Source organism: Phragmites australis, chromosome 10, assembly GCF_958298935.1.
Source record: "Phragmites australis chromosome 10, lpPhrAust1.1, whole genome shotgun sequence".
Lineage (NCBI taxonomy): Eukaryota > Viridiplantae > Streptophyta > Magnoliopsida > Poales > Poaceae > Phragmites > Phragmites australis.
In genome coordinates, this window is record NC_084930.1 from 4,610,668 (window position 1) to 4,634,971 (window position 24,304).

The 24,304-nt window shown below is 42.6% G+C and overlaps 1 protein-coding gene across 1 annotated transcript; it reads right to left on the reverse strand.

The window, feature by feature from the left end:
• Positions 1–6,925: 6,925 nt before the first annotated feature.
• On the reverse strand, positions 6,926–13,055 carry LOC133883227 (conserved oligomeric Golgi complex subunit 7-like). Its single transcript, XM_062322475.1, has 10 exons — positions 12,584–13,055; positions 11,570–11,659; positions 11,347–11,466; positions 11,145–11,246; positions 10,802–11,052; positions 10,439–10,584; positions 10,072–10,270; positions 9,295–9,955; positions 7,725–8,057; positions 6,926–7,439 (listed from the first exon to the last, which is right to left on the reverse strand). Exons 1-10 carry the CDS (start codon positions 12,869–12,871, stop codon positions 7,161–7,163), a joined length of 2,469 nt encoding a protein of 822 aa, XP_062178459.1. The 5' UTR covers positions 12,872–13,055; the 3' UTR covers positions 6,926–7,160.
• Between the last annotated feature and the right edge of the window lie 11,249 nt (positions 13,056–24,304).

The following is a 24,304-nucleotide window of genomic DNA, read 5'->3' on the forward strand; positions in this document are numbered from 1 at the left end:
AAGCAAGTGGAAGAATCGAGCTCAAGTGAAGATGAGAGCTCTGATGATGAAGAGATTGTTTTCTTTGTAATAAAGTTCAAGACATTCATGAATAAGGGTGGCAATAGCAAGTATAAGAAAGACATGCCCAAACGAAGAACATCCAAGAGAACTTGCTAAGAGTGTGGCGAAGTTGGTCACTTCATCGCCGAATATCCTAACAAGATGAGCAAGGATAAGGAAGAAAAGAAGAACAAACCTTTCAAGAAGGACAAATACAAGATCCACAAGAAAAAGTATTCGGGTCAAGCTCACATGGGCGAGGAGTGAGACTCCAACTCCGACTCTGACGCCAATGATGAAGGAGTCACCACTATCGCCATCCGCTCCTCTACACCAACAAAATTACTTTTTGGTAACATGAGTGATGACGACACTCCTAAGTATCTCATGGCAAAAGGGGAAGGTAAAATCACAACCCAAGCTCCTAGATAGTGATAGTAGTTGTGAAAGCATGCTTAAAAGTTTTAGTTAAAATACTATGTATAAAATGAAAGAGATAATGGAAATAATAGAGAGTGAAGATGCATTCTCCTCAGGTCAACCAACCCTATTATTCTTGACTACCAAAGAGCTACAAGAATCAGGGATTAGTGGTGAAGAAAGAGAGGAAAAATGACCTCTACTTATGGCCTAAAGATGAGTCTTTAGATGGACAGTTTTTGTACCAATTTCATTTTGACTTCTATCTATCAGTCATCTACCGAAGCAAAATCAAACCTATTGTCCCTATGCAATACATAGATTGGAAATACATGAAAGAAGCAAATGATCCCATCTTTGATGAAGTCATTTATGCTTGCATGGAGAAAGGAATGAAAGATGTCATGGGATTCAAGTATAATCGGAATGAAGAAATCATTATTCAATTTCATGCCTCTTTCTTTTTCAACACCCGCAAGAACGAGGTTCATTGGACAACACTTGGAATTCACTATTGCATAGACTACATGACTTTTTTCACATCTTCTTGCTCTTGGTTCAAAGGATCATGAACATGGTACCATACATGTTGATAATAAGATCAAGGAGTATAACTTGGGTGAGATGTATGAGGACCCCAAGAATGGCCGATGGCACCACTCATGGTTTGAAGCCGTTTTATCACTATCTAAATCTTCTGTTTTGCCATACCATATATCCAAAGAAGTGAGATGGGACTATGATTCATGTCATATCAAGGAACATTCTTCTTAGAATGGGATCCGGTGGAAGACCATTCAGTGTTGGTGATTTCATTTGGGTCGAGCTTTGTGATGCCATGGATGATGCAATGAAAAGTCTTCCATATGCTCCACATATCATGTATATCATTTAGAAGGTTGCAAAGATCTCCTTCCTAAAGGATTGCATTCACGAGCCCTACCGTGCGAAGAAGACATCATCTAGGCCATCTCATGCTTCAAGCTCATCCCGTGCAACCCCACATGTACTTGCAATCTCATGGTGGTGGCTCTGGTGGAGTCTTACAAGAAATCAAAGGGCATTTAGCGCTACCCACCTCCCTTTATCAAGAGGTGCCTGATTTCGGTGAACCATTCGCTGAGTGGGAGACAGCAGATCGAGAAGGAGAAGAGGTTCCTCCTCCCGCTCCTCACTCTCGCCGTTCTCTCTCTACTCATGGTGACATAGAAGAGAAGAAGAAGAAAACGAACAAGAGGGTGATTATCAAGAAGATGATGATGAGGACGAGGATGATGATGAGTAGATGTTGATCTTCATAGTCTTTCTTTTCCCCCCTTTTTGGCGCTTGATGCCAAAGGGAGGGGGTGAAAGCTTATCTATCTTCATGTACTCTTTTTTAATAAACTCTTTCTATCCTTTGTGTGTGGTGGTAGACATGAACTTGTGTGATTGTGATGTGCTACTAAGTCTTTTTTTTTGCAAGTGTGAGCTTATATATTCTTGTGCTGAGATATGTTTAGATTAGAATCTGTCAAATGTAGAGAGTCCACAAAAATGTCAGGAGTATACGCATTTTTGTGGGTAGTCCGCACATTTCTATGGAGCTTCCGCGGATTGATAGAAATTTTAGTTACTGTTGTGCATATCATGTCATACGCATCATGTTTATTTATGATGTTACACACCTGCTTTTGTTGCACCCCACAGATGCTATGAAATAGGGGGAGTCTCCACACTATCTTAAAATTGTGCAATTAGCATTTAAGGTCAATTTTTTTGAAGTTCATTCATATGCACATTTTTAGGGGGAACTCTCTATATCATAAGTATTCAAAAGCTTTAATTATATACATCTTTTTAAAGTTTTAATTGGATTGTCATCAATCACCAAAAAGGGGGAGATTGAAAGTGCATCTAGCCTCTAAGTGGGTTTTGGTGATAATGACAAAATAATTAAAGAACTAATGAGTTTTATGAAGAATGGATATGTGTAATTCAATCAAGTGAGAATTTGATGTATGGTGATTCCCCCCATAAAGGAAAAAGAAAAGCGGCTCATGGATTATATAGTTTTAAATTCATTTATCTTTGGAAATTGAGTTTAGGATACAAAACTATTAAGGGGGATACGAAATATACTTATTTGCGTAAAAACAACGCTCAAAAGATCTAACAAGCTATGAGAGACACCTTGAACACTACACTTGCATCTAGGTTAGCCCTTATGTTGTAAAGATGTGCAAATGCAAAGTGTCTGCATTTTTACGAACAGTTCACACTTTTGCGGAGTTTGGGTTAACTAAGGGTGTACGGAAGGTCCACACTTTTGCGGAGTCTCCGCATTTTTGTGGAGAGTTTGCATTCTGACAGTTGTAATGACTAGTTTTTGGGAGTTGGATATAAATACCTTATCACTCCCCACTTTGGTTGGTTGCTGCTTTACTCGAAAAGGTGAACAACTTTAGAGCCAAAAGCACTCTTCCCCACATTGCTTTTAAGAGTTGGATTGGGAGAGAGATCTAGTGCTAGAGAGAACAACTCCAATCTTTAAGCACTTGTTTTCTTCGTCAAGCCAGTGGTTCGTGTTTGTTACTCTTGATAGTTCGTTCACCTAAACGGCTAGACGTTGCCCGTTGAGCTCCTAATCTTGTGGTGAGCCCTGGAACATTTGTTTTACCCCTATGAATTGAGTAAGTAACTCTAACTTGATCTTTGTGATCGCTTGGGTAAGGAAAGGGTTGAAAAAGACCCGACTCTTTGTGAGCTCCCCAATAGAGACATAGACACTTCTTTGTGGAGTGGCCGAACTTCGGTGAACAAATTCTTGTGTCTTACTTGTCAATCTCTTGTGATTTGTTACATAATCTTGTATCCGTTGATTCTTAGGGCTTCGACCCAATCTATCTTTTTGTAAGGTTTGAGCTGCATGTATCTGGAGAAAAAGGTTGGAACACATCCTCTAGTGCTTGGTAACTCGTGGACTTCATTCACGTAGTTGTTGCATATGCACATTTACGAGTTCTCCCAGAAATATCCGGAGTATCTGTATATTTTTGGGGAACCTCCGCATATTTACGAAGAGTTCGCATTTTTCTTATCTATTGCGTTTTAGTTTGTAAAATTTTCAGGTTCCACCTATTCACCCCTCTCTAGATGACATCAGATTCTTTTCAATTCCCTGTTCGAGGAATATGTCGCGGCGCCCCCGAAGATGTGGTGAACCATGTGATCGGCCTGTTGGTACCCTAGTGCCAATTGGTTGGGGTCAGACCTATCCTCACCATCCTCGTTGTGTCTGGATTTACGCTCTCTAAGCTTCTCATCGATGACACCCCGCACAACCTTACACTTGGTAAGGTCGTGGGCATTTGTATGGTGGATCGGGCAGTAGTCATGACCCTTATGCCCCTCCCTTTTCTTGAAGCACCTGCGCATTTGGTCGGTTTGCTCGACTACCATGACGTCGGACGGTCCCTCCTTGCGTTTGTTCTTCTTTTTCTCCTTCCGACTAACCTCTTTGGAGAAGGCGGGTTGGATAGAGGTTAGCTGCGACATGGCATCAATTTGATACTCTCAGGCCTCGGCAGCCTGTGCACACTTGTCTGCGAGCTCAAAGAGCTCGGTAGTGCTTTAGATTTCCTTAGTGGCCAGCTTCTCGACCATCTTTTGGTCTCTGACCCATCTCTTGAATGTTTTGATCACAGATTCACCTGTGATTCTTGGAATGGTGTTTTGACGTTTGGTGAAGCATTGGATAAAGTCTTGCAACAACTCAACTTGTCGCTGCCTGACTTGGTACAGGTTACCCTCTACCCCGGGTTGGACATAGGTTCCCTGGAAGTTTGTGACAAACTAGTCGCACATATCCTCCTAGGAGCAAACCGACGCACATGGGAGGTTCATGAGCCAGGACCAGGCTGACTAGTGGCTACGACTTTTCTGTGGCCTCCCGTGGCCTGCACCATGGTCGTTTAGATCTGCAGGAACTCCTCGGGGTTGGTCAAGCCATCATACTTTTCAGCTAGGAATGGTCGAAACTTGTCCGGTCAGTGCACCTCCCGCAATCGAGCTGATAGGGCATTGTGCCTTGTTCCATAACAATGAGTCACCCGCTGATGGGCGACAGCGTGTGCTCGGGGAGAGAGACAACGGTCACACGGTCCTGAGGATGGGATGAAGGAATCTGACACCTCCCTACGTGGGGGAGGCGAGTGGTAGGGTTGCTTTCCCTTTTCCTGCTCTCACCGGGCACGGTCCTCCTACTCTGGCATGGCCACCTAGCTCAGGATCACACCGCAGAGGTCGCGTTAGCACAGAGAGTCGCGCAGGTCAGAGGGTTGGCTATCCTAACGCGACGGGGGTCTCCGAGCGCTCCCTGTTACTGAGGGAGGACGAGATCTTTCCTACCGTGAGGGCTGTCGCAATTCTTGGCAATCGTGACCTTCACCAGTCCTAGCGATGGACGTGGTGTTTTCCACCGTGGTTTGGCGTCATGCGGTCTCAACCAAGAGGGCGAGGTCACGCAACCATGGCGCAATTGACGAACCTTCCAATACTACTACTAGTGGGTGACTAAGAAGCATTTGCACGTCTACAGATTCTGTATAGGTGTCATGACCTTATAGTCGAGTTGTCAAGAGCGAAGTGGCGACATATCCCGAGGGGGGGGGGGGAGCCCCTGGCATTCTTGCGGTGTGACGGCCTCGGTGACACCGCCGCCAAAGACTGGATCCTCTACGGCGGCTCCTCTAGGCGACACTATGGTGGTTGGGGTTGTGCCAGAGCTTCCCCATGTCCGGCGTCGTTCCGGTTCCCCTCTGGGCATGTCACCAGGGGATCATCACCGACACCCAGAACACGGGAGCTTCCGTTGCCCCCTGTTGCATGAACTGTCATGCAAACTTCCCGTTGAGCCTCGGAGCCCTCAGAATCCAATTCGGTGTCCCATTCCTGGAGCACATCTAGTTCATCTGGGTCGTATCCCATGACGAACACCTCGTGGTGACCAGGGTCCTCGGAACAGGACTCAGCGGTTACCGTAAATTCTGTCATAGGTAGCCCAGTCTAATCTTCAACACCTACTAAAACGCAAAAGTGCGTCCCCTACTTGGCGCGCGAACTATCGAGGGTTAATCATTGATAATGATTCTGAGGTGTATCGGTCCATGGGTGCGTGAGCGACGCTTGCAGTGTGCATGTGTTTGTGATAAACTCAAGAACACATGGATTATCCAGGTCCAGGTGTCCTAATGATAACAACCCTACGTCCTGTGTATTCTGTTATCAGTGCCTGTGAACTGGTTATAGATAAGTTTTCTTGACTCACGCCTCCTCTCTCTTACAAACCGGATCCTCTTCTCTTTATATGCTAGAAAGAAGGAGAACCTACTAGTGGGTCATGTTTAGCTGACTCATGTCTGACTAGATATTCTACTCTTAGATCATTATAATGGAAAATCGAGTGAACCCAACTTGCCCCGAGGGCTCTACATGTTCATCCCATCCGTGGAACGTTGCCGCACCTGCCTCCCCCAGTCGCTCGACATGTCCCATCGCTGTGTACCGCAAGTTCGTCTACCAAGTCGTCTCGTCCCTACGCTCCGTGAGTCTACCTGCAAAATCATTCACTTGCTCGGTCATTCTACAGATCCTGTCTCATCCGTAGCATGGCGCAAGTTAGTCTGCAACACCTTACTCTATAGCAATTAATGCTACGGGACAGGGTGTTGCCCATCTGCGCCGGCCATGACTTTGTTCACAGGAGAATATGCTTCAAGAAGTAAAACACTTGAGTAGACGTCAATAAATATGATTAAACGTGTTAAGTATGGGCGTTCCATGACCAGCAAGGACTAATCGTGGAACCATATTATATTAGAAGTAGACTAGCCGCGCAAGCCTTGTGATGGTCATGCAAGCCAAGAGTTGATTGTTCGACGGGCTAGGGTTCAGAAAAAAATCTCCCGTTGGTCGCCGTATTTCTTATGAGGCCCGTTAGCCAAAATGTTCTCTTACTCAATACTCCGGCAAATATATTTTTACTATATTTTGTTAATATATTAAAAAATAGTAGTTAAAATTGTATTTTAGAGATCGTATTAATGTCTAAAACAACATTTATTTTGGATTGAAAAGAGTATCAGATATCCCTGCTGATCCAAGTGAAAAAATCTTCGTTTTTTGGAGCTTTTATTTATGTGGCGCAATGATTCGAGCTCGAATTTTCGGTATCGTGGCAACCGAACTCGCGTAAGATTGGAAGTACTTGGAGACCGGAGAAGTGCCAATGGCTGGTAGTAGCATGAGCTGTTTGTAGCCTAACCGTCCATTTCTCACGGCGCACAATGGAACTGATGGCCTGGATCAGCAAGTCAGCATTTGCCACTCAGGTCAAATTATAGTGTCAATTCTCAAGTACGCATCAGCGGATGGCAAATCCTAAGTTTTTCCAACTTTGCAATGACAAATCGTCCAACCCTGATTGGCTCCAAGTAATGCATTCTTTCTATATTATGATCGTTCTCACTACCTGCAAGCAGTGTGGTTACAAGGCAAAACTCACTGTCACCGAAAATGAAAAGGAAAAAAGAAAAATGAAGAACAAGACCTTGCTAAGCACTCGGCCACAGGAGCGATTGATCAGGGGTGTGGATATGCATGCTTTTACTGAGGTAAAACTTCGGAATGGGGGAAGAGACTACAACAATTTCGTTTCACTAATCCAACGAGATGCGCCGGATCTTGCACACCAGATGTGCGGTAGGGAGGTCGAGCTGGCTTCCGCCGTCTGATTTGATCAGACGGCGGACCTGGTCTCTCGGGGTGGAGACGCAGGCGTGGAAGGTTGACAGGAACGGAGGGATAGGCATCGAGAGCGCAGAGAGGACATTGTTTAGGTACTCGATATCCGCCGCGAGCTGCTGCGCGCCCCGGTCGGTGATGTAGTGGATTCCACGCAGCTGCTCCATGAACAACGCAGTAGCACCCTCGGCGACCTGATACATGGAGGCACGGATAGGAATCGGGACTGGATGCTCTAACACTATGCTCTAACACTAAAAAAAAGAAATGGCATTGTGCGTTATTTAAGATCATGAGGGGATTTGATTTACTCTTCTATTTCATAGCGATATTGATCGGTACTAGTTCCTACATACCGTGCAAATATATGCACTGAAGCATGTGGTCAATTTCAATATTTTACAGGTACAGATGTTTTGCTCAATATAATATAGCCTAGATCTAGTACACAGTAAAAGAAAGGCTTTGCATATATTTACCTTAAATATCCATTCCGTAGCAAAGAACTGAGCCTCGTCGTTACCAGACTCATTGCCTGAGATACCTTCTGCAAGTGGCTCCAGCTGCTGTGGTAAAGTGAGGAGATACTCTCCAACATTGGTCACATATGCTTGTGGGTAGGCGCTGAAGCTTGGAAGAGGAAGGGCACCCTGTTCCTCCACGGATGACCAGATTGGGAGGCGGGCAATCTCACTGAGACGCTGCCGAACTTTAGATATGAGCACATCATAGACGAGTTCATTTACTGTGTCTGAGAAGGCCGCAACTCTCTGTGAAGTGAGCGGAAGAGCATGGAACCTTGGATCTTTTGACTGTAAAAAAGAAATAAATTTCTTTAAATGCTAGTGGTAACATGAAGACAAAAAAATCACTGTGCTAGAAAAGTTGCCGTCCATGAAGATTCTATGACATAGATACAAATAACTTGTAATGCAGAACAATAAAGACAACTTGAAATATAAAACCAGATCTTATAGAAGAATCCCACAATTGTACTCTATATATTTCAACATGGCTATGTTCACTATCAGCAACAATATGGGAGAGGATAGTAGTACCAAATCAAGCATACATACATTTCATCGAACACAAAAGAAATGTCATTTTCTAAAACATAGACACATGGTGATTCAGGCCAACAAGAAATGATGCAACCTGGACCACCAGATCAAAGATCAAATAGCTCAGGACTTAAATTGCTACAGAAATATGAGTAGGAGTTCTACTCGGTGACGATTACAGAATGTCTCACTTGGCAAGTTCAATGACTAGCTTATCAGTGTTGAAAAAATCGGCCGACCAGCGATTAATCAGCCCGATTAATCACTGATCGGCAAGGGAACGAGTCGATTACGGTGAAATCGGCTCAAAAATCGGCTAGCCGATTAATCAGGTTGACCACCGATTAATCCCTTGACCACCAATTAATCTTCTCCCTCAAAACGCATCGCAGCCTCAGTAACGCCAGCGTCTCACGCAATCGCGCTAGCCCCTCATGCCAATGCCCCTCGAGCCCGCCCCTCGTGCCGCCGCAGCTCGGGCGCCTGCCCCTCAAGTCGTCGGATCTGGAAGGGCACCACGCACCGTTGACCCTATCCACCGCCACTGCCAAACCCTATTCGCCGCTGTCGCCATCCTGTGTGTGAGTGAGAGAGAGATCGACAAAGGGGCTGAGGGAGAGGTAGAGAGAGATAAGAAAGGGAGAGAGGTGGGCCACCGGCCCAAGAAGAAAAAGGCCCACCCAGAGAGATATATTTGTTTTAGTATTTTTCCTTCTTATACATGTCTATTCTAGTATATTATATTGCTAGATTACATAAAAAATAAGGTATATTCCTTTCTGACCAACCGATTATTGGTTGACCGATTAATTCAGTTAATCCCAATTAACCGATTAATCCCTTCTCCCTGGCTGGCTAAGCAGCTACCGATCACCGATTTTTTGAACAATGTAGCTTATCCAGTTGTACAGTTGCAATCAAGAGAGACAAGTACTGACTCATGTGTTGTAACAATAAATGCAAGCAAGTTTAGAACAACACAACTTACCTGATCTAGTACAGTGAAGAGCTTCTTAGACTTGTCCGGTAGGTCACTAAGGCGAATAGCTGAAATATCAAGTGCAGCCCTCCCTCCAAGAGGCACTTCCACATTCTCATCAGAAGTTGCTGCGGGTGATTTATCCAGGCTAGAGCCAAAACCAGAAAGAGAAAAGTTCGTCCCAATCCTGGCAAGCGTAGCTCTTAAAGAAGCTTCAAAAACTGAGGTTCTGCTAGTTAGGCAGTCAGCAACTGTAAGAATCTGCAAAGCACCTTGGACAATAGACCATTCTTCCTCTTCAGAAACATCCACCACTCGTTGTGCTTCCTTTTTCTCTAATCCTGCATCTTTTTTCAAGGCATCACTATGTGCATCCAGCCCACACACCATCCTCAGGGACTTCAAAATGTCCTGTAGGTTAGATATGTACTGCAGCATGATGTCATCAAGAGCCAGTATCAGTTCATCTGCCTCTGAGCCACCAGTAAGACTAATGCATCTCTCCACAGCTGCTTCAAGAAGTACTATCATTTGCGGGATGGATTCCTCCATTCTGCGGACAGTTTCGCTCAGCTCTATACCCTGTGCACCGACACCACGAGAGACAGCACCACGGATGTCTATACCTCCCATCTCGGCAGAAAGTATAGCACGCTCCATCTGACCATATCTAAATGACAAAAATAGTAATTATTATACATTGGTTGCATCAAAGAATTGTCAATATTTGTCACAAATGCAGCTGGCAGCAAGATGTGTATTGGATAAAACTACCTAAGTATTTACCTTGCTTTAAAGGTTTCATATGGGGAATACATAGCTTTCAATGTATTCAGCACAACTGAAAGATCTGATTCTGAAAATAAGTTCTGAATGTTCCTAGCAAAAGTGCCAGTCATGTTGTGCAGTTCAATTAGCGCTTGAAGATGCTTATTCTGCAACTTGGTACTTTTTGGCAAGTCGCCTGATAGAACATCCAGTATACCTGGATACAGAAAAAATAAACTCAATTCATTACGAGGAAAAACAAGTGTGATTATGCAACAAATAACCAATAACTGGTCAAACTAGAGAAATAATAAGTGACACAACCATGAAGTAGATGTAGGTCAGTACACGTCAACATGAAATTTGTGAGCAGTTTATGCAATACCTTTTGCAACCAATCTGGTTTCAGGAACAACATCTCCAGTTGCAATGTTTACTCGGGATACAAAGCTTGAGTTCAACTCACTCATGGTCTCAACAAGTACTTTCGGGACTAGTGATTTGTATTCTTCAGGGAAAGCAGTCAAGCACCTGTAACCCTTAGCATTTTTAGAACATTTACAGGTTAAATTACAGTTCTGATGGGGCAAAAGAAGGGTTTTCTTTTTTGGTCCAAAAATGTGCTTTCTTCGGAAATCCAAATATAGTAGTAAGAGGCTGCTTCTAAAAACTGGCTTCTGTTTAACCAATTTACAAGGACAAAAGTGTTTGAACTCAGAAGAAAGAAAGCAGAATCCTATGAACATACCACTTCCATTCTTGTTCAAGGTAAAGTAGTGTCTCATCATAGAAATTTGGCAGCCAGCTCGAGAATGAGAGACTATTTACGCTCTCACCACCATACTTCTCCATGTCTACCCTGCTGGCTCTTTGCTTTAGGTCAAAATCTTCCCAAAGTTTCTTTAGAGGCTTAACATGGCTCTTAGTGTATTGCACCTCCAGCGATTTGAATCTCCCAATACGTATCAGTATACCACGAAGATCTTGCACAGCATCAACCTTTTAAGAAACAATTGCAGAAACAACATCTAAGTAAAATAGAGATGCTTCATGAAACAAATATAAATAGCTAGTTTTGTGTGGGAAAAAACCTTGCGATTAGAAAGTGCATCGACTAAACGAGGCTGCACCATTTCATCTAACCTTTCTTCCAATACTTCAAGCTGCTTTCTCACATTTGCAAACTCCGCAACCTGAAAGGAACTTTATTATAAGCTAAATGAATAGATTCTTTATACAGCTCGTAGTTTTGTACAAGCACGCGCATGCGAGCACACACACAGAGTACAATACCTCTCCAACTGCTGACAAGCAATGTCTCATAGTTGCAAGGGTTTCTGCAGCTTTTGGAAGATTACCGCTAGAAAACACATCCTCAACACTCTGACTCAACTGAGCTAGCCCAGCTGCATCCTGCCATTCAATCAAACGTACTCTTATAGCTGATAACTGAAAACTCATTACTGTGAGTAAAACAGTTACTTCAGTGATGTGTCATGGTCCACATAGACCTTACCTGCAATGTTGCATATGCCGCTTCCATGCGTTGTTTCACAGTATCGATTCGTGCTAGCGCAGTTATTGACTCGGCAGATGTGCCCTCAGCCTGGTTGGAGATATAACCATCAATACTTTGTTAGCTATCACCTTGGTAAAGTGTAGCTGGAACTGCACTCCTAATTTGTTCATTGTATGTACAAATGTGTTGCCAATAGAAAGAAGGAATCACTGATTCCAAAAACTCTAGCAATAGTTAATTCAAACTTTATTCTGCTAAATAAGTGGACAAAGTGTTGTGACAGTTAAGCAATGCGAAGCTGTCACATTCTAACAAGTATGCTTTTGGAACAAAATGTTACACTTGCAGTTTGATGCCGCATCTTATTCTACAAGATTTTATCATCTGCAGTATGCAATCATATCTAGAATGAAGTGCTCATTGTCTTTCTTTTTTTTCTGCAAGTGATATATATATAGTTTTATGGATACCAAACTCTGAATTTGTGAATTGCATGTGCCATTTACAGTGTACTCAGAGTTTATAAATGTGTAACTTTAGTGCATCAATACATGACGTTGTACACCGCAAACTAGTCTTGCAACACATGTCAACCTAATGCACATGTACCGGAGTCTAGCATGGTTTAACCAAAATCCAAGACTCCAGATAACAGCAAAAGGAGGCATTGAACCGTAAGCCCAACAGATAAAACTAATGCGTCAGTCCTGAAGTTGGCACTATATTGTACACTATAATATGTTCCGGTGGTATGCACTGTTCAAGGCGAAGCTCGCACAGATAAAAGTGACATGACTAGGCAGGGAATGTGAGATCCAGATCCAGTTGAACTACGTGCAAACCAATTAAGCGCAGTATCTGAACTCGACTCAAAATCCACAAGTCTAAACTGATAAACTGTTTTAAATTCCCAACAAAACCGTCTCGATTTCGCTCCACACACACGCACGGGAACGCGAGTGAGATCCAGATCCAATCAGGACCGAGCCGGGAGGAGACGGGGGCGCGTACCAGGGAGAGAGACTGGAGGACGGACGCCAGGTGGGAGCGGAGCGCGACGGCGTCATCCCGGAGCCGCAGCGCGTCGCGGCAGGCGAGCGGGACGCGGCGCAGGGCGTCGCCGCTGTCGCGCTCGAGCTCGGCCGCGGCGTCGTCGGCCGCGGCGAGGAGCCGCTCCTCGGCGCCGGCGAGGAAGCGATCGAGCGGCTCCGACGGGTGCCGCGCGTCCAGCGCCGCGTTGATCCACCGCTTCGGGTCGAACCCCTCCGCCCCGAACTCCGACGCGTCCACCACCACCATTTCCGCCGCGCGCCGAGCCCGCGAAGTCTCCCTTAACCACCCTTCCCCGTCGTCATCGGCTCCTCGGGTATTTTGAGGGGAGAGGCGTGCAGGGCTTCGGAGTTTGGAGGTTGATCCGTTGATGCTTGCCTAGTTGCTGGTCGTGGTCGAGGTGCTGTCTTTCGTCTCCGCGGCTTCTCACTTGTCACCGAAGTAACGACCACCGTGGGGCAGCTCATCAAGGAAAACGCCTTGAAGAGGCGATGGCGTATCCTGTGCAGGCATACGGAGTAGAAAGTTTGCGTCTTCCCACGAAGAGGCAGATCAAAAGTGCAGCAGAGCCGACTCTAATTTAGGACGTGTTTGGCCCTTCGCTTTGGGATATCTTATTCTCATGAAAAAGATTATTTAGTTATCTATATATATTATTTCTTTATCTATTTATAGATGTAACTATACCGTTAGAGTTTAGTTTAGTGAATATATCCGAATCGAATTTTTCTATAGAGTTTGACCTAGTGAATGTATTATATCTGCTACAGTGTTATAACGAGTCTACTCGTTAGTCTCAAGTGCACTACATCAGTCCATACAAGCAACTAAACATCTTCACATGATCATTGCATCCGTAGGTGCAGATAACTAAACACTTTTCTTTTCAGAGTTACTGTATCCGCTCAGCCTGCTTCTACTCTTCCAGTATATACACTATAACTATAAAAACTTATACTGCCAACCAAACACACCCTTAGTGCCGTGCGCTCTCAACATTAAAGCACTAAATGATTAATTTATAAAGAATTACTTTAAAGTTATAAGTGGTGGTGATGGTATGTTATACACCTAATTATTTAGGTTCTATTATATTCTTCACATTATCATATATGTAATATCCAGCATGAGCGTACTAGTTTAATTTATTTGGCTTGGATTGCACACTTGTACTAGCTTGGCGAGTTACGTCAGAAAACGTAATTTCTTGTAATTCTGTGAACATGGTTTGTACTTTGATGTTCTGTGCGCTATAGTTGCTTGCTATTACTATCTAGTATTAGTGCGGTTGTGTGTATTATGGTTGCTTGTTGCTGCTAACCTATATACTACTCTCTCTTTGATGAAGTACAACACTCTTTATCTCATATATGATTTGATGGTTCATAAAAAGAACTACAAGTGTGCCTTAGTGTGGCTCTGTGATCAATAAACGACAGCCAACTCTCTCATAGTGGTATTTAGTTAAATTTATACCCTCTACGGATATGTGAACTAATATCTCAATAATATCTTTCTAACCATCAACCCCCGTGTCTGTGCACAACTTTGGTTATGGCACTTTCCAATCTCTTTAGTTTATACTTGTTTTCCTTTGCTGGATGATGATAACTACCATCAGCAAGATTAAAGCGTGATGTTACATGAATGACATCGCATAGATACTACCAAATTTGTCAGCAATGCTCTTATGCTTCACCTTTTTCTTGGATTTATGTTTATTGGACTTGTCACTTGTTCAATATAATTCTCAAACATGTGTAACTATCATGTAATTTACCTTATTAATTTGTACTTGTGTTGGTAACTCGTCTTTACTCTTTCAACTATGCATCAAGATATGCATGTGAAGACATGGCTAATTATACAATGAACATCTATTATCATGTAGAAGGAATTTTAATTACATCATATTTGCCGTAGAATGGTTACTGTGTTGATCTCTGTATTGAGTTAGTTTGACCAGCATCATGGCTTGTCCAACAATGCCAGCATGCTGACTATTACACAATGTGCGCTAAAAAAAAGTAAGTAACTAAGTAGAAACATCAAGGAAGAAGGAAAAAATGAAAGTGAGTGAATTGATATAAATGTTGATAACAACTCCTTAGTTCATGACTCTACTGGTACAAAGCTATAGTTACATCGATCATATCAAGATAGCTTTGCTTAACTTGCTTCATGATATTATATGATACTTGGAGTATAATGGAATCCCAATAGCGTTCTACCTAATAGATAGCAATATAGCATTTAGATACTAAAAGCATAACTAATCCACTTTTTGTTCAAATTTCTCGAGTCTAATGACATTTAGACGCCCAGTGAGCATATGTAGCGTTAGTATTGCGTTGAACCATCAATTTTGTGTGTTGTATCTCAACTCTCAAGCCTATTTACCCCTGAAAGATATACTATATCTTGATTAGTAATTGATCTCTTCTTCTCTCAACTTACTCATTGATGAAGATTTAAAGCTCTTGAATATGCTATCTCCAACTGTTGAAGTCTTGTGTGTAGATATGACTTTATAAAGCTTCATGGTTCGAAGAATGATTGGCGACAGGGGGATCCTGGTGGATATTAACGTTCACTTCATGCATTTTCTTTCCTTCCCTTAGTTGGGAAGAGATTTTGGAACATAGGAAAGTAAAGATGTAGTCATGTATATTCTTTTTAGTTCAATTTTGATAACCAGTAGTATAGTCTATGGAACTCATCTTAATATTTACTGCTAAGTGATCTAAATTAGTAGTTCTATAAGAAATAAATAGTTGGATCTACACTACTACAGAATGGGTCAAAAGTAGCACCCTATCAGTGTCGGTTCAACAATAATTGTGATAGAAAATGTATTAGCGCCGGTTCTTAATCTCTCACACGTAAACAATGAGAAAGGCGCTAAGAACCGGCATTAATAGTCACTATCAGTGCTGGTTTATGACTAGAACCGACATTGAACCATGAACCGGCACTGATACTTCAGTACCGGTTCCAGTTACGTACCGACACTAATACCAACCATTGTGTTGGTTGCAGCTCCCAACCGGCACTGAAACGTAGCCGGACCTGAAATTGTCATTCAATGCAATTTTGTTTCTCCGGTCAGTCCTCACATCCGATGCTATTCTTATCTCTTCCCCATCGGTGCTCTCTCTCCCTTTCACACCACACAAGACAATCTTATCTCTTCCCCACCAGTGCTATAGGCAGAGACTGAGAGAGGGGCTGCTGCGCAACACCTTGAGGAAGAGGTGGAAGCTAGGGAGACCTGCATGGGGGGGGGGGGGACGAGCTCTGGAGCACGACCTTGAGGTCCCGGACGGAGGCATCGGCGGCGAGCATGACGGCCGTCGACAGCCCGTTGAGGGCCTGGAATTGGAGACGCCCCTCACAGGAGGGGCTCATGGGGAGGGTGGTGGATGGGAGCATGTGTATGTAGAGGTGCAGTGAGATGAGCTTGAGCGCATGGAGCTCCTTCACCTTATTCTGCAGGCGCCAGTTCTCCTCCGATAATATGTGGGTATCTAATCTCTCTCTCTCTCTCTCTCTCTCTCCCTATAGTCTCCTAGCAATTCATTAGATTGGGTTGGATTGGATTGGATTTGCTGCTGCTGATAATGGTATGTCTTGATTTGATCCCATCCCATCCCATCATCTTCGATGTGTTGTGTAGGTTGGATGTGTATATCTACTACTATTGATCCCATCACCATCGCTGGTCGGGATGAGGTATCAGGCGAGCTCGTGGACAGCGGAGGGAGCTCGGTCCGGCGTGGCGAGCCTGGGGTTGGTGGGGGCTCAGGCTCAACTCGTTGCAGGATCCTAGGTGCAACAGATCTTTGGTGGTGGCATTCGAACCTCCATATTTTTCTCTGCAAGGCGCGCATGGCAGAGCAGCCGCGGTGATGAGCGGGTGCGGCGGTGTCACACCCGTGGGTCATTTTCTTCTTCTTTTTTTTTTGTTTCGCAAAAATACCATCAATGTCGGTTCGTCGCTCGAACCGACACTGATATTGAGTTATTATGTCGGTTCCAAACTCGGTACTAATAGTCAGTGACTATCAGTGCCGAATAATCAGTGCCGGTTGAAAAACCGGTAAAGAAACTATTTTTCACGGGCACTGATTTGCCTTTTTTAGCAATGCTGAGAGCTTTCATATGTTGATTAGGAAATCTAAATGTTTCTTCATTGTTCTGTTTTCTCTTGACATTATATGTAGCTTCATTTGTCTATAGCTTTAAGCCTTTTAACATGTGAATACGCCTACCAGATCTCAAGAAGTATAAATTAGAAGATACCAGATCATTTTACTAACCAGACCACTGTAATTGGAGTATGCCTAATTGGCTGTATCGCTGGTCTCAGTTCTGACAAAAAAGGTAAGATCAAGTTCTTGACAGCACTAAAATGATTAAGGTCTTACCAAAAATCAATTTAGGACATCACTAGGACAACAGAAAAAGAATAGTCTTTTACATGCAAATGTCGTTGGTATGTCTTGCAGGACGCAAAGTCGAAGTAATTTACCATAGAGGTGGTGTCAAAAGATTGGAGATATGCCAATAGATGTTTTACCTTAGATCTTAGCGAAAAAGAACTGCAAGAGAGGCAGGAAAATATTTCATTTCCAAAATATTTGCCTTCGGCCATTGTGGTATGCATGTATTAAAAACATAGATCACTAAGTTTGAGTACATATCTCTTAGGGCAATGCCATCAAAATTTTTGGGTCTTCCCTCCATGCCATCGAAAATTTTATACTTCCTCATCTACCATCGATTTTATCTTTCTTTTCTTCTAGCCACTCCGTGAGTCCTCCTTACTCACCACTGGTGAGTCCTCCGGCAGTTCACCCGTAGAAAACGATGTTCGTGGTTACTGTTTATGGGTTCTATTCACAGTACACAACAATCTTCCGTTTCTAAAAAAAATGTGGTCTTCTATTTCTCAAAAATCCTAAAACTTTTTGTACGTGTTCCATAATTTATTTTCAACTCATTTTAATTTGATTCATACAAAAAGCATGTGTAGAATTTAAACTAAAATTCTCCAAAAAAAGACTACTTTATAACTTCTAACAATTTTTAGTGCCTCAAATAAAATCTCAAAAATCTGTAAAAATTTACTAATATTCTTATTATATAATGTACTAATTTTTAAAATTATTTCCAGGACTAAGTTATACGATGAAAAAATGAGCTCCTTTGTAATCCTCTATTTATATGTATTTTATCATTGTATATAAATAGAGTATTACAAATGAACTTACTTTTTCATTGTGTGATCTAGGGCTCAAAATAATTTTAAATTTTTTCCATCACATAAGAAAGCTATCAGTGAATTTTCACAAATTTTTGAGATTTAATCTGAGACTCTAACAATTGTTAGAAATTATAAAAGTAATCTTTTGTTGGAGAATTTTAGTTTAAATTATACACAGATTTTTTGGGTGAATCTAATTAAAATGGGTTTTACATGAATTATGAAACACGCACAAAAATTTTTAGGATTTTTGATAAACAGAAGACCATTGATTTTTGAAGAAAGGAAAGGAAAGAAACATAAAATTGATGGCACATAAGATAAGGAATGGTAAACATTTTGATAGCATAGAGAGAAGATATCAAAAATTTTATGGCAAATAAGGAATTTGCCCTCTATATTAAGGTTAACCCCTAACTTGGTTCATTAATGTTAAGATGAACTGAGCAGCGACTTATTTAGTTAGTGCCTCTAGTAGAGTAGATGGCCACCCAGACATTATGCCAATTCAGATTTCAGTTATCCTTCACCGTAGTTGGCCAAGCAGAGCACCTATATACTTATGGTACAACGCATATAACAGTTTTATTTTGAATTATTCTTTGTAATATTGTATAAATGATTAACTAACAATTGAAAGTGATGCCCAATCTCTGTAATGAAGATGTGATCTAAATGTAGTAGTCGCCATCATTTCCATTCCAAAACATATAGCAAGCAAGTACAGAACTGGTGCTTGCTGTACATGGATGCAGTAAATCATGTTTGAACCTTAGATGTAATGGCTGGGACTGTAAGGATGGCATTATGTTATCTATAGGTTGGATGGTAGCCAGTAGCATCTCTTTTAGTTTTGTCTAATTGAGTTTTGTCAAATATGCATACACAAACGTCTGGTTTTACTTAGCATTTGTTCAATTTCAGATTTAAGTGACACAAGTTTCAGCCTTCAGACTTATTTCATAAACGGATGTGTTACGTAACATACTAAGAAGACCAAAATATATTTTCTGCAGAAGTGATGACCACATCTTTGCCGCGGATCATCCAGCAGAAGAAACACACAGTGCACATATCCGTCTCACTTGCCATAAGAAAGGGGTGCACAACCAAGGATCCCGATCCTAGGTAAGATTTTTTTTTTTTGCTTCACATGATCGGATCGTAAAATCATAATTCTATCATATTTTAAAAGATACATATATTGATATAATAATTGTAATATGTTCTAAGAAATGGGATATTTATAATGTTGATTTTGATAAATTTAATCAAATTTTGTAAATTCGAGTGCACTTTTTCACAACACTTTCAATTTAAATTATTTTCAAATATTGTTATTCATAATTCAATCATTTACCTTGGTTAATCATAAGTATTACTCAAATTTTAGACATTAACAACAAGGTTGTCAGGATTAGGATCTTATGTTTGCTCCTACCAATTCTATGGTATCCTATGTGTCACACCCCATGGTCTTAATTGTGTAACTAAGTATGCATAATTATCATGGTATTATATTTTATGTGTATAATTATTATTTTAAATGTTCAGTAGGATTTCAAAGGTTTTGCATTTGGAACCTTTACGCGTTTTCCCACCTCAATGTGAGTGTGAGTAAAAAAAAATGGTTTAGAGATTTTTAGGAAAACCCTCAAAACTTTTGAGAAGAAGAAAAATGGAAAAAGAAAAAAAAGACCGTTCCTACGGTCTGACCGGGAGCTCTCGTGGTCCGACCGCCAGGGCGCAGAGCGTCCACTTAAGGAATCAGCCAACTCTCTCGATCTCCTACTCACTTCTCACTCTCACTCACACTCTTCACTCAACCTTAGAGAGAGAAGGAGATATCCACCTCATCGTGTTTGATGGTCAGAGATTGATGAGGAGAACTTCTCCAAGCTCCTCGAGGACTTTCCCAAGCTCATCCCATTCCTCCTCTTTGATGGAGATGTTTCTATGCGGATTCATCCACCCCGAGCCCGTACACCACCCTGGAGCCCGATCTTCAAATTGGAGCTTCCCCGGAGTGATCCCCTCAAATAGAAACCTTTCCTACGCTAAGGTAAGACATCTCCTACTATTTTCTCATTGTTTCTGAGCCATAATCGGTCTCCGCTCCGTGTACACTCGAGCTCCACCCTAACCTAGATCCCATCCATGGAGCTTTCAAAGTTTGGCTTGGTGAATGTTATCTAAACCACCCTAAAAGCACTCCAATAGTCTCTTAGAGCGCTTTGCATTCCTGGTCGAAGACATCGCCGGAGTCTTCGCCGATGACCTCACCAAGGTGTTGTCTGTAGGGACTCGTGGTCTGATCACCGGTTCTAGGTCAAAACCTCAGTCAAACTTTATAGTCATGAGTCAGACCGTCACAAGGGCTAGTCTGATCGCCAGACCATGCGATCTAATCGCCTAGGGGTCCGGTCTGACCGCCAAAACATAAAACTCTCTGCACACAGTGGTCTGACCGTCGTCATACCACTAGAGATTTAGATGGAGCGGGGCAGGAGCAGGACTCATTTTGCCTTCACCCGCCCCCACCCGCATGTCCCCCGCCCCGCCCCGCCCGCCTTAACCCGACCCAAGACCAGGTGATTTTTTTTTTTGTTGCCCCGCCCCGCCCTGTGGAGCCCCAACTTTGACCCGACCCGACCCGACCCGCCCCGACTTAAGTCGTTAAAAGCTCTATATCAAGTTTAATTATAAGGTAATAGCTATCACAATATACAAAACAATAAAAAGTCACATCTAAGATTTATAAGACCTAACATAACATGACAATAGTTACATATATGCATTAGTTTACTAAAAGTTTCATTACAAAAGGATAATAAAATTCTTAATAAACCCACTAAGCGTGTATATAACATATACTACGGGGCGGGGTGGGGCGAACCTTGACCCGCCCTCGCCCCACCCCGATCGGTGCCCCGCCTCGTCTTACCCGAACCAGGGTGGGGTGGATAGAGACGCGGCGGGTCGGATGGGGACTTAGATCTCTACATACAGTCGGTCTGACCGCCAGCTGCTCGAAGCCTTATGAACTTAGGACGTCTTATCCGAGGTTCAAACCTTTTCCAACCTGAGTTGTCTGTCGATCTTTTACAAATGTTTTGGAAGCATGACACTTTATTTTTATTCAAGCATGCATCATATGCACACTTTTCCGTCATTTATTTATTTATACGATGCATTCTTGGTTTATTTATAGAGTGGCACACCGACTATCCAAGTGATCGAAGGTGACATCGAACCACCGGAGTTTTGTGAGTGTTGCGCAAGAAGTGTCACGCAGACGCCAGAGCAGTAAGACAAACATCTAAGCATATTTCACCTCATAATTTTGATCATGTGGAGTCTAAATCAATAAGTTACTGCTTACCCCAAGAGAATAATGCAAATCAAGAGGTGGGAATTCCTGGACCTCCAGCAGAGAAGTAGATCTGTTATGGAGTACGTGTAGGTGTTCAACCACCTTGCACAATATGCATCACAATAGGTTAACACTGACATGAAGAAACAATATAATTTCATGAATGACCTCTCCTCTAAGATGCAAGACCGCCTATCGGTTCGTGAGTTCATCAACTTTAACAAGTTTGTGGGCACCTCCTCCACAATTGAATTCAAGATTAAGAACCACCAGGACGAGAAGAAGTGCAAGAGGGTCCCATCACCTTCCATGGGGTGGGGAGGAGATCTCAACGTCCGTGTATGTAGAGTCAACCTCCTCCATCTCACATACCGACTCCGGCTGCTTGATGACCAATGTGGGTAGTGCAACGTCCGTCCTCCTCTTTGCAAGGACAACCTCTAAGACCCGTAGGATCTCAAGAAGCGTGACAGGTGGTCTCAGAGGCCCATGTTATAACTGTGTGTGTGTTAGGAACTTCAGAGGGATTCCCATTTCCTAAAGCCGAGAGCTGTAGTGACTACTCCAAGCCCGCCACTACCGGTGCAACCCTCTCAGCAAGCCTCCCAGACTGCACGAGTTCCCAAACGCGACCGTGTCAACTACACCACCGCTGAAAAACCTCACGAGCATGTCAACGTCTTGATGGGTATGTTACTTGTGAATCCGCATTATGCCTCTGTTCTCTTTGATTCCCAAGCTCCTCATTCATTTATAACAAGGAACTATACTCGACATCACAAGCTAAGGGTTAGCACTATACTTGCACCCTATCTCATAGAAGCACCTAGAGCCAATATTCTTACCGATCTAATTATGTCTAAGATGTCAATTCTCAACAATGGAATAACCTTTGTCACAAATCTGCTACAAATCGACTCCAAGGGGATAAATATCATTTTTGGAATGAATTGGCTTGCCAAGAATAAGGACGTTATTGATTGTGCTCGGAGGACTATCACACTTGATGAACTATCTGGCACCCAAGTCCATCTGAAGTTTAAGAAAGTTGATCCTTGTCTTAATGCTCTGAAGGTTGTCACCACCATGGATCTCCTGAATATTCTCGTTGTGTGTGAGTTTCTTGATGTCTTTTCGAAAGAATAGCCGAAAATATCACCCGACCGAGAAGTGGAATTCTCTATTGAGCTTTTGTCTGGAACAACCTCAATTTCAAAGAGGTCTTACTGGATGCCTCCTAATGAGTTGGCAGAGATGAAGAAGCAAATTCAGGAGTTGCTCTCAAAGGGTTTCATTCGCCAGAGCTCCTCACCGTGGAGATGTTTGATGCTCTTTGTAAAGAAGAATGATTAAACTCTACAAATGTGTGTTGATTACCATTGGTTGAATGAGGTCACTGTCAAGAACAAGTATCTGCTCCCTCGGATTGATATTTTGTTCGATCAATTAACCGGTGTTCGGGTTTTCTCCAATATTGATTTGAGATTGGGCTACCACCAAATAAAGATCCGACCGGATGACATTCCAAAGACGGCTTTCTCTATTTGTTATGGGCTCTACGAGTATATCGTTATGTCTTTCACCTGCATTCTTCATGTATTTGATGAACGCGATCTTCATGGAAGATCTCGACAAGTTTGTTGTGGTTTTCATTGATGATATTCTCATATACTCTAAGACTGAAGAAGAACATTCTAAGCACCTCCGAGTTGTTCTTGGCCAACTTTGAGTTTTGGCTCAAAGAGGTTGCTTTTTTAGTCATATCCTATTCAAGAACAGTGTTGTCATTGACCCGAGTATAGTACAAGAGGTTCTCAACTGGGTTCAACCCAAGAGTGTCATCGGCATCATGAGTTTTCTTGGACTTGTGGAGAACTTCTCTAAGACCTCTAAGCCCATGAGCTTTTGAAAAAAGGAAGTGTATTCAAGTGATCAAATGAATGTGAGTCAGCTTTCCAAACCTTGAAGAACCTGCTCATGACCACTCTTGTTCTTGCTCAGCTTGAAGTTGACAAAGGTTTTAACATCTATTGCGATACTTCCCGCGTAGGCCTCGGATGTTTCCTCATGCAAGAAGGTCGAGTTGTTGCCTATGCTTCATACCAATTGAATTGTCATGAAGAGAACTACCCAACTCACGACTTAGACCTTGCAACAGTTGTGCACGCTTTTAAGATTTGCCGTCACTATCTGTTGGGTAATCTTTGTCATATCTATATAGATCACAAGAGTCTCAAATATATCTTTACTCAAGCAATCTTGAATATAAGACAGAAAAGATGGTTCGAGCTGATCAAAGACTATGAGCTGGAAGTTCATTGTCATCCCAGTAAAGCGAATGTTATCGCCGATGTACTGAGCCAAAAGGCTCGATTCTCACTCAAGCCTAGAGTTATCACGCTTTGTGATGATTTCTGAAGGTTTGAACTTGAGATGGTTTTAGAGGGATTTCTTGCTAACCTGGAGATCAGAACCATCCTCCTGGATCAAATCAAAGAAGCTCAAAGAGACGAAAAGGGCATGGCCCAAATTCGAAATAAATGAAGGAAGGCAAGGCTACCTATTTTTCTGAAGATAATCAAGGCATCTTGTGGTTTGGAAAGAGGCTAGTGGTTCCGAGGGTTGATGCATTGAGAAAAAAGATTCTGAATGAAGCTCATGATTCTTTGTTATCTATTCATCCGGGGAGTACCAAGATGTACCAAGATCTCAAGCCAAGATTTTGGTGGACCTGCATAAAGCGTGAAATCACTTAACATGTAGCTGAGTGTGATGTTTGCCGGAGAGTGAAAGCTGAAGATCTCAAGCCAACCGGTACACTCTAGCCCTTGCATCTTCCCTCCTGGAAGTAGGACGAGATCAGTATGAATTTCATTATCAGATTACCTATGACCTCTTAAGGGTGTGACTCGATCTGGGTCATTATGGATCGATTAACCAAGTCAGCTTATTTCTTTCCCATCAAGACCATATACTCGGTCAAGCAGTATGCGGAGCTATACCTCACTCGAGTTGTTTTCCTTCATGGAATTCTGAAGAATAC